The sequence below is a fragment of the Plasmodium fragile genome (genome assembly GCF_000956335.1).
Source record: "Plasmodium fragile strain nilgiri unplaced genomic scaffold supercont1.28, whole genome shotgun sequence".
Taxonomy (NCBI): Eukaryota; Apicomplexa; class Aconoidasida; order Haemosporida; family Plasmodiidae; genus Plasmodium; species Plasmodium fragile.
In genome coordinates, this window is record NW_012192608.1 from 217036 (window position 1) to 228667 (window position 11632).

The window sequence follows — 11632 nt, forward strand, 5'->3', positions numbered from 1 at the left end:
CTTGTGATGGAAAACAAACACTCAAGCGCTTCTTCCGCATACAACTCCTTCCATGCGATTTTCGCGCATAACGTTTTTATAAATACATGCATGCTCCTTGTACACCATAGTGACGACAATAATGTATATAAAATATGCATATATGTACATATGTACGTATGTGATATGTATATATGTACACGTACCGCACGCACAAACTTGTTCACCCAAACACAACAAGGTGTATTAATAAATGGAGCGTATTTTTTTTCTTTCCCCCCCCCCTTCAAATGCTTGAAAAGTCCATACGCACTTATTTTTCTTTACAAAACGCACTGGAAATTTATTTTTTTAAAAAAGGGGGTTAAGTGGCAAAAGGGGAAAAAAAGGCCATGCATTGGAAAAATAAAAAAAAATCACCAAAGTGCCAATTTGGCCACATATAAAAAAAAAAAAAAGCTGTAACAAATTATGATCATAAAAATGGGCAAAAAAAAAAAAAATAAAATAAAAAATAAATAAAATACAAAATTTACATATGCTAGCAATTAATACAAGGTTTACGAAGGGGGAAAAAAGAAAACCTTTCTTTTCTCCTAATGTGGGAAAAATGGAAAAAGTTAAAAATGTGATTAAAATGGTTAAAGTCGCAAAATGATATAATAACGCTAAATTGGCAAATGCTTGAAATGGAAAAAGCCCAAGTGGCCAAGAACCATCCCCCCTCACACAAGGCGATGGGCATAAAAAAGTTCCCCAAATATAAATAAAACGCCGAAATGAAAAGCAAATGGGAAAAAAAAAAAAAAAAAAAAAGAAAAAACTTTACGAAGAAAAATGTATGTTCCATACGTGTTATCACTCTTATTACGAAAAGGTGTACACATGCCACATGGAGAGGTTTACAAATTTTGCCACGTTGGCAAATTCGACCACTTAACCGTTTAACGAGTTAACTAGTTAACCAGTTTAAACGAATGAGGAGGTGTGAAAAAAAAAAAAAAAAAAAAAACTGTAAACGATTGAGAATACAGCGCGGTGTAGAAATGGCAAAGCGTGGGTATGTATAAAGTACACGCCACTACACCCATTACACACTCGCTTACCCCCTTTTTATATGTTCTCCTCCGTGGGAATATTCGCTCCTCACGGCCTTATGCTTGCATTCCCCCCTTTTTCAATACATATGGATGAAATGCACACACACACACGCTTCATATGTACACATGGCGTACGCGCCTATGCGCATTATTTACACCTTCCCAGCCGCCACTGCTTTCTCCTTCGCATATCAACATGCGCGTAGGGGATATGCTTTCACCAACTCGATCGCGCAAATACCTTTCCACACAATGGAGCCGTTTAAATCGCACAAGAGTGATGTGTAAGGTGGGGAAAATGAAAACGAATTTGCATTCGATTATGTATCACGTGTAACACGTGTAACACGTTTGGTATGCGTTTATCTTAACCAATGTGTTATGAAGGGCATTTAAAAAAACGAACACTTTATGTTTATCGCATAATGTCACAAAACGTGAAGGAATAATAAAAAAAAAAAAAAAAGATTTACAAATCGCCTTATGAACATATTCTACCATGACAATATAGAGTTGCCTGTTTTTCAAAATTTAAATCTTCAAAAGGAAAACACATGAACAAGTGTTGCCACAACGCGTCCTGCAGAGGGAACTGTTGGTATGCATTCAGAAGGTTAAAACAAAACAAAAAAAAAACAAGCAGCCAGCGTCAATAATGAAAACTCAAACGGCTGTTAAAGGAAAACGCACAGAGGTGTGCATCGTTGTAAACCACATCCGCACGAGAGGAAGTGGTGAATTTAGGCAACCTCACATATGGTCTTCAACACATTTGAACAAATCACAATGAAGAAATAAAAAACACATGTGGCGTACAAATCCCGTCCTGCCCTTACAACAACCCCCTTCACAAATAAACATAAGCGTGCACAGTTTTAACCATTTAAAAAAGTACAAACTGGGGGGGGGAAAAAAAAAAACGATGTAACATCACTGCGGGAGACTTCAAATGAGGTATCCATAATGATAACACATTTTTTTTTTTTTTTTTTTTTTTTTTTTTTTTGTATGCACCACTTGTTGCAAACACACCAGTGCAGAGCTGAGTGAGTTACAAATGTTTATGCTCACTTCGTTGGGACATCAACTAGGTTTGCATCACATGGTGATAACGTTCAAATGAATTCAATCTCGTCCTGTCAAGGCGCAGGTCATGGTTGTGACTGCAAGTGGGGATGTTCCCCCCCCCCCCCCTCTGATCTTCCCTCCATCTTTATAGTCCCTCCACAAAGCGGGTCTTCCCATTTTGCACAGTTGTAGTAGCGAAAATGGCCCTCGCGCAAGGTGTAGCATGTGACCCAAGTGAACCCCTCCCCAACTTTGTGATTAATTCATATTACACCACAAAATGGTATTTAAAAAAAAAAAAAATGCGAACCGTGCGACCACGTGACAGGTTATATTTTTTTTTTACACCATCACAAACAGGGGGTTAAATGGAAACACAGGTCTCACTTCCCCCGTTGTAAGTTCGCAAAGTAGAGGGTGCAACTTTTTTTTTTGTTTGTCCCCCTGCATGGTACACAAATATTTTCCCATGTTGCCATTTTAGAAGAGCAACATGTAGGCGATAACACCACACATGAGCATCTTACGTGTATTATATTGACCAGTACCACCCAGTGACACCACCCATGAGGGGGGTCGAGCACGTAGCGTCCAAATGAGCAGCGGTTCGTAAAGTTACCAAATAACAACCGCTAACGGAGGGCAATGTTAAAATTTGAATAAAAAAAACACATGGGAAAAAGCAAATAAGCTAATGAGTAACCCACTCATGCCGTACTAACGATGCACATGAGGGGGCAAAAACGACAAAAAAAAAAAAAAAAAAAAGGCTCGTCAGTCCACCTTCCGTTTCTCCTTCACCAATTTGACGCTTCTGAATAATTCCCTGCAAAGGGCAAAAGAAGGGTAAAGAAAAGTAAAGGCGTGTGAGGAACATTTTTTTCTTTTAAGCCCCACAACGCCTGTATGTTGGTGTGGGTAATTATGTTGAGATGTTCCAACGCAAAGGGGATGCCCAACCTGAACAGCGAAAGCGTGACCGGAATTGCATACGGAATGAGTATGGGCAGCACGGAGGCTAGAAGGAAGTCCTTCGACAGGATGTCGTAAATGGAAAATGTGTCATCGCTCAGGAGCTGCAAAAGGGGGGCGCGAAACGGGACATGCATTGTGTTCATGAGTGGAGTGCCTTACACCACACGCAGCAGCGAAAGATGACACGAATGGACGTGCACAATGGAGGGGACCTACTTGTAAGGAATCCTGGTAAGCGCTCTGAGCCAGAACGACTGCCGCCCTGAAGTACGTGTCCCGCAGACGCGCTGTCTCCTCACGCCGGTTATCCCCCTCCTGTGTACTTCCCCCCGTAACACCACCGTACGACTTCAACACATCCCGAAGGGACTTTCCCACGTGAGAAATTTTACACCCATCGACCCCCCGCATGAGGTCCAAGCTGCATTTAACCTTCTCAACGACATCAGTAAAAACGTGTAATGCGTATTCAGGCACTCTGAAATACATACTTACATTCGATATGGACACGAATTTGTTCAGGTTGGTTAGCGCTTCCACCACGTAGTGTATGTAAGCTTCTCGCATGAGGGCCAAAAGTTCAAAAGGGAATATCCCACTTCTCGCAGGGCTCTCGTAAATGAAGTCGAACCGTATCTTATCCTCACTCGTGATGGAATACAACAAAGAGTTGCCCTCATCAGTGGACTCACTTCGAACATATTTTATATAATACGTGTCTGCATCAAAGATGGTATAAACGTAATTTGAAAAATTTGCTTCTAGACCTAAGTATTGTCTTAAATGGGAAATGAAAAAGCCGCTAATTATAGGAGCCTCCTCTCCTACATTAACATACCGGTTTTTTTTGTTTCCCCCCCCCCTCTTCTCTACAATATTCCCCCGTTGAAGTGCATTATTTACATGTACGACACCCCACTCTGCAAAGGAAACAGTCGTTTCGAGCTTCCCCGTGGCAGGATTATAAAAAAAAATTTCATCTCCACATGGAAAAACAGCCATTAAATTTATACTCTTCGGAATGTGGTACGTTGGCTTGGTTAGTACATCCCCCAAAGTGACATCGTCAAACATGCTACTTAATTTATTTACCTTGTTGAGGATGACCACTCGCTTCCCTCCCACGTCCTTGCCCTTGTTCGAAATTTTAAACAAGTCCATGTTAGCAATCATTTGGGTGTACACATTTATTTGAAAAACGTTTAAAAGCTCCTCGACGAAATTTCTCAAGTAGGGGTAGTACACCTGTGTGTAGAAATCCCAGGTGGCGATGTAAACAGGGGAAGGGGAACTGCCCTCCATGTGGGAAGCATATATGTTTTGATCATCACCAGTTTTGTTTCGTCCCCCGTGACGTGTTGTATAATTTTCCATTTTGTAATTTTGCCCATTGTACAAACTGCTAGCCAAATAAAAATTCAAGTCCAATTCGGGGCTAAAAAAAAGAGACCTATTTTTGGGCTTGAAAAAAAACACACGCTTCAACACCCTCCATGCTTCTTCCGCCAAACGCTCATGGTACGTGGTGGAGTTACCTACCTGTGGGCTGAACTTCATGTGGATGGTGTTGTTCCTCTTCAGCCTGAACACAACGCTAGTTTCGTTCTCCTCCTGCTTTTCACTTAAACATAGGAAGTACCTATTGCTTAGCAAATTATGAGTGGCACCCTTCTCGGGAGAATCACTCAAGCATACACTTGCAAGCTCCCTCATATCATCACTTTTCATTTCCTCTTCACTAATGACGAGTGGGTGTATGCAAAACAGCTCCTGTATATCGGAGATGCTCTGTGCAACTGGCTTGTCTTTGTATTCAACCTCAATTTGGTTAGAAAAATATTCCTTCATTTTTCTCCCCAATGAATCGCTGTTTCCTCCTCCACTGGTCAACACGATAAACAGTTTTATGCTCAAGTGGGAGACCTTGTCATGGGACCAGTTTTGTCTTCCCCCCTTTACATTCTCCCTTATGCCCGCATTGTAAATGTCCTGCACATACGCAGAGGTGCTGCTCAACTTGTGCAGCGGCACCCCTTGCCGCTCATACTTGTTCAAGGAAAAAATTACCAACACGCACACCACCAGCGACACTGCATACACGATCACGCAAGGCGTTCTGGAGTTCATGTTCGCGGCGTGGGTGACATACAGGCAGCGTCGCCGTTTCTCTTCTACACCACTAACCGCTACACCCCCAAACTGCGTCTTAAAAGTACAAAGTCACAATACACTTACACACCCATACATGCTGATCTGTGTATGCCCCCCAGGAACATGCTCATGAAGTATATCTCCTCGCGCGCGCATTTGTGGGGGGACATCAACGGAATCGAACATGTAACAAGGCACTTATATGCATGGGTCCAGTCTTTCTAAGTAAGGAGCTACTAATTATTAACACTTCAACCGAAGGAGAAGTGCTTGTTTGAGGACTCTCCCCTGTGCATTGAAGCTGATTTGCCTGCACGTCTGCTCAAAATACTCCTGTGTAGCTTTTCCCCTTTATGTACTGTTTAGTAAAGCAATAGGTAGGGAAAAAAAAAAAAAAAAATCGCCTCGAAATGGTTACCCGTTTTGTGCTAACGCAGTGGGGAAGTAGGCCGCGTCGCGTACACATCAGTGCATGTGCAGGCATATTCGTGTGCCGCGTGTACTTGTGCCCCCCTCCTACTTGTCACGTGGTGGTGCGCGCCATTTTTGCAAACGGGCTTAAAATTTTTTGTGCCTCATAGAACATTTACCCAGATGGGGAAGAGGGTGGCTTCTAAAAAGGGTGAAGCTTCATTTCGGTTTGCTTTCCCCCATCAGCTTCGCTCCAGACCACTTTTCCCCTCCTCGAAGAGCATTACGTTGGGGAAGAGGGGCAATCGCCATTTCTGCATGTCCCGCGGGGGGAAGACGGACCAAACGAGTTAACAAAATTATACACGTACAAGTTGGTCAAGGGCGCATGTACACACCTCTTTGCAGTTATACCTACGTAATGCGTGTTTGTGTGAACTGCTACCGATCACCTGCCGTCTTTCTCTGCGCACCGCGTTACTTCAGAAAAAAGCCCTCACCAAGTACGACCCCCTGTGTTTAACACAGAAGAGTGCCCTTTGAACTTTACAAAAAAAAAAAAGAAGCAACATTGGAAAGCTGCTAACCCCCCCCCCCCCACGAAGAAGACAACAAATAATTACCCCTTCAACGCAACACTGAAATGAAGTGGTGGACGTCATTCGAATGAGCATTTCCTATTTGTTTGAAAACTCAACTGCCAACTGGGATCCTGTCCCACAACGTGGGGGAGGGGTATGTAAAGGAGGATAACCATCACAATGCGGGTTGACTTCTACATGGCGAGACTCGCCCGCTTGCGTAGGATGGGAGTAAAACGACGGAGGGGAATTTCTATCCACCCTAAACCATACGACACATGCACCGTGCACCGTGCACCCATTGTGCGTTTGCGCCATTTTCCACCTTGTGCGCTTTTTTTGTCCCATCCACAAGGGAAGAAACATTACGCCCAAGTGCCTCTTCCAAGTGGACAGAGATATACGACGGGAGGCGATTCGTGGTAACGTTTGGTGAGGACCGCTTCACACATGCGACTAGCTATACCACTACACCGTGTTCTAAAAACAACCTTTAAAAAAAAAAAAAAAAAAACATTTCCACAAGGACGAACAGGACGAAACGGACGAAAAAGTATTTCATTTTTGTAGGGCCCCTAAATCCATCCAACGCGCACACAGTTATAACACTTGTCACTCCCCCCAGCTCCTCTTTTCCATTTGTTGTTTGTCTTGCCCTCTGCGCACGCCTCTGCAAAACTGTTGAACAAATGAACATATATATTTTTGTTTAACCCAACTGAAACGAGTAATTTTTGTTCCTCACCTTTTGGCAAAGCAGAGGCGGAAATTTGTACTTCGCAGACACAACAAGGGCGCGCCGCGGCTAAGGTAAGCGTAGCGAGGTTAAAATTGGGGGATTATAAACAAAAAAAAACTGTGCATATTTGCGGGGTCAAATCCACGAAGGTTTACACGCGCGAAAAAAAGTGGAGCCGCACGAAGCGCAGCGTACAAATGAATGAAAGAGCCAAAATAAATAATACCAGCAAATGCCCAATGAAAAGAAGCAAAAGTTCAATTTTCAATTTTCAAATTGGCAATTCTGCTAATAGGCAATTCCCCATGATCAACGTGGCGTGGGGGGGGGGGAAAGGGGCGTGCGTCACTGCACCGTGCCACGAAATAAATACCATACCTCGTAAAAATGCGAATTTTTAAAGTTTACCTTTCCTTTTTTTTCCCCCCTGCCATTTAAAAAAAACACAAAATGCCATGGAATTTTTTTTTTTTTTATTTTACTTAATATTTTTTTATAAAGTTCAAACTTTTTACATGAACAAAAAAAAGCTGTTAATAAAAAAAAAAAAAAACAAAAGCGCAAACGTAACTTTTTGGCTATTCGCAAATTGAGTCAAAAACCAAATCGCGACGAAGCGAACGAACCAGATATTTGCTGCATCCCAACATTTAGAGGAAGGGAAGCATTTTTTTTATGCGTTTCGCGTAAAAAATATAATTGTACGTTCGTACGTGAACAGGTAGGCACATTTTGTTCAATTTATACGTTACCTATCCGGGCGTACATTTGAATCTTGTGCGCCCGGGGGCCACAACGCGCCCAGGGCACACGCGTTTGCATGTATACGTATGTTATACGTGTGTTATACGTATGTATACATATATGTTATGCGTATGTTATACGTACGTGTAACAGCAAGCAAACGTATGGGTACATCTTTACATATGTAAACGTGTTCTCCCTCCTTTATATGTCACTCTCTCGGCCCCTCTCGTAATGCAGATTGTGCCCCCCCTAAAAAAAAAGAAAACACACGTGTGTCACTGTGCAAACGTACATTTTTATATAAATCCCTTTTCCCCAATTCAGCGCCCCCCACGAAGCGTCAAAATTCATCCGCAACTCCTCGCTAGCACGTGTGTTGTGTGTGTGTGTTATACGCGCGTAAATATTTGTATAATAACATATATATATATATATAAACGCCGCAACCCCAGAGCACAGATCGTGATATCTTACCTCCCCGTATTTTAACGCATTATCCGACGCGCAACCATGTATAACAACCAGAATGGAACGGCAGCCCCCGGAGCCAACGGGGGCCAGAGCTACGGAGCTGTGTACAACCAAGGATCATCCTACAACTACAATTATGGACAAGGACAAGGAAAAGGAAACAATGAACAAAAAGGATACTACTATGATGCACCCACAAGAGCCACAGCAGCCAATGGAGGACTCTACGACGAATTCTCCCTTAACGAATTCTCCTCCACCAAAATTAGACATGGCTTTATTAGAAAAGTATATTCCATATTATCCCTCCAGCTCCTGATGACTTTTGGCTGTTCAGCATTAGCAGTTCTGTACCAACCATTTAATACCTTTATTGTGACCAACTACACTCTCTTCTTCGTCCTTGGTATTATATTAAGCTTACCCATAATGATAGCTTTGGCTTGTGCCCCCAACATGGCAAGAAAATACCCAAGCAATTATTTCCTACTTCTTTTAATAACCCTTGGTATGACTCTAATTGTGACCTTAGCAAGTGCCAGAACGAACTCCGAAATATTTTTTTATGCCTTTGGGACAACGTCTGTTGTGGTAGTAGGGTTAACCATTTTTGCCTTTCAAACCAAATGGGATTTCACCGGATGGTACGTATATTTGTTTATGGCCTTTTTAATATTAATGGTGCTAGGTATTGTGGGTATTTTTGTACGCAGCAAAGTTTTTAATTTAGTGTTTGCAGGTATTAGCGCCTTCCTCTTGTCCGTTTCCATCATCGTCGACACACAACTCATTATTGGAGGCAAACACAAAAAATATGAATTCTCCGTTGATGATTACATTTTTGCCACCCTGGCCCTTTACATGGATATAATTAATTTGTTTCTTTCCATCCTGTCGATTTTTACCAACGCCGAATGAGCCGATTGAGACGAGCCTATTGAGGACAGCCCATTGAGGCGAGCCGATTCAAGTGGGTATAGTTACCAGAGCGTGGTCCACCGACTAGCCAACCGAATGATACATGTGAAGCTAAACCTACTGCACCATGTTATGTATATATGTATATGTATATATATATGTATATGTATATATATATGTATATGTGTATATATGCTCCCTATTGTATATGTAGCGCAAAAATATATATATTGAGTTACCAACCTGCCGCCCCATACCACATTCTCACCTCCGCGTGGATGTCCATTTACCCCCCAAAAAAAAAAAAAAAAAAAAAAAAAAGTGAACACCCAGTTGCATATGTGTGTATGTACATGCGCGCGGCGGCGTGTGTAATTATACATCTGCAAATGTCTGTTGTATTTTTCCTTTTTTTTTTTTTTTTTTAACGTTTTAAATATATAATTAAAAACTTAATTTTTAATGTATAAAGCAGAGCATGTTTTCATGTAAAAAAAAAAATTTGATATAACGAATATAGGGCAGGAGGAAATGCTCTTTGCACACGCTGCCGGATGAACTACTTCCCGCCCATTGGAGATGACCATCGAATGCTCACCTTTAAGAACAGTTGAAGCGAAACACTGTGTCTTACGTATATCCCTCCACCGTGTGCTTCTTCCATTACATCACCAAAGGGGTAATGTTGCCATTGACCCACCAACAACATGGAGCAGAAATGCCACGAAAAAGAACTAGGTACAAAAACCAAATCCACAAACACGTCCACTTACGTGTTGTATATGTACAAGGGAAACTTTACTTTGGGCATTATCCTTTTTATGAACGAGTCACACATTTTGGTGAATTGTTCAGGCAATTGGGGGATTTTTTTTTTTTCCTTTTTTTACTTGTTTACCAAATTAAGCGCATACACAAATAACATCTTGTCTGACTTGTCCATATTTACGAAAAAAAACATTTACTGATTAAAGGCAAAGTGTGGCCTAAGCACCTTTCGCGCTAGCGTAGGAGCGTTTGTCCACAGGGGGGGGATGTTCAATAGGAAACAAGCACATACACACGGACATGTCCGCCCTGCACAAAGAGGTTGGACATTTCATATGGTCCACTTGTCAAAGGTATATCCACCCAAAAGGACAAGTGCGCAACGTGTATAGCGTGTGCAAGGGGAGAAATATGGCAACGGCGCGTCACCAACAAACTTGCCCCTCATGTCAGGGGCAGTAAACAATTTGGCACAGGGGCGTGCCACGTTTGTCACTTACGAAATGTACCCGCTCAGTTTCTCCCACGTGTTTTTTATATTAAACTTGGGGGAGTCCTCCACGTGTAGAAGGTTCTTCCTGTTGGTGTCCGCTTCTTCCGCGTCGGTGGCTTCGTTGACCGTGTCCGCGTCTGCTTTCGCGTCTACCGTCGTTTCCGCTTCCGCTTCCGCGTCAGCTTCAACTTCGGCTTCCACTTCTCCCCGTGGCGCCTCCTCCACTATGCTCTTATTGCTGTGCACAGACATGAGGCCATTCGAAAACATGTTCCTCTTGACCAATTCTGACTGGCTGCGCTCACTTAGGTAGGCCTCAGGGTCTCTTGTCTTTCTGAACCTTTCCCTATACTTATTAAAAAGTGAGTCCTCCGCATTTTTTGTCTTCTGTACACGTTTGTAATCGATGTTTTCGTAGCTAATGAACTCTCGGGTTATTGTTTTTTCGTGCTGACTTGGTTGGGACCTTTTACTAGGGGAGTCTTCCTCTTCGTATCTTCCTCCCTCGTCGTTTCTCCCTGCGTCTACATTTTTTCCCCCATCAGCAATGTTCAAAAGTTTGTAGACATGCCCTTTTAATATGTAGTACAACTTTTTGTACCAGGGGAGGTGTCCATACTTGGAGTTCTCGCACTTGAAGCAGGAAGAAAATTTCGAGTTGTTCAATTTATTTTGCCATTCGCTTTTTTTAACGGTGAAATAATCAAATGTATCCTTTTTTGTTTTTTCATATTCTGAGCACAGTTTGTTCAACCAATTCATTTCGCTCTTTTTCTGTTTGGAAATTTCCTCCTTTTTCCTCAGGTTGAAAACTGTTGTGGACTTGTCTACGGAGTAGGCGTAGAGCTCGGCTATCCGCTTCATCTTCGAGTGCACGGAGGGTGAGCAACTGGAGAGGTTCGCAAAATTTCAGGCGAGCGATTGAAAAAACGAACAAATTCACAAATACACAAATTTACAACTTCACAACTTTAAAGACTCATAAAAGTACAGATCTACAAATCGACAGATCGACAAATCGACAAATCGACAAATCGAGTAACAATTTTCCTGCGCTGTGATATAGAACTACTTCCAACTGATCGAAAAAAAAAAGTGCTACAAACAGCGGATAGTAAAAACGTCTGCATTTTGCAATTTTTTTTATGAACAGGCAATAAAAAAAAAAAATAAATAAAATAAAATAGCTATCTAGTTAGCTCTAAAAAAAAAAAAAAAAAAAAAAAAAAAA

The 11632-nt window shown here is 42.0% G+C and overlaps 3 protein-coding genes across 3 annotated transcripts; 1 reads left to right on the forward strand and 2 right to left on the reverse strand.

The window, feature by feature from the left end:
* Positions 1-2921: 2921 nt before the first annotated feature.
* AK88_02766 (uncharacterized protein) lies at positions 2922-5249 on the reverse strand (the record flags this gene model as incomplete). Its single annotated transcript, XM_012480389.1, has 3 exons — positions 2922-2973; positions 3108-3223; positions 3339-5249. 3 exons carry the CDS (start codon positions 5247-5249, stop codon positions 2922-2924), a joined length of 2079 nt encoding a protein of 692 aa, XP_012335812.1.
* Positions 5250-8261: 3012 nt separating this feature from the next.
* On the forward strand, positions 8262-9140 carry AK88_02767 (uncharacterized protein; the record flags this gene model as incomplete). Its single annotated transcript, XM_012480390.1, has 1 exon — positions 8262-9140. The coding sequence occupies one exon, from the start codon at positions 8262-8264 to the stop codon at positions 9138-9140; it is 879 nt and encodes a 292-aa protein (XP_012335813.1).
* A 1264-nt stretch (positions 9141-10404) lies between these two features.
* On the reverse strand, positions 10405-11265 carry AK88_02768 (uncharacterized protein; the record flags this gene model as incomplete). Its single annotated transcript, XM_012480391.1, has 1 exon — positions 10405-11265. The coding sequence occupies one exon, from the start codon at positions 11263-11265 to the stop codon at positions 10405-10407; it is 861 nt and encodes a 286-aa protein (XP_012335814.1).
* Positions 11266-11632: the final 367 nt, after the last annotated feature.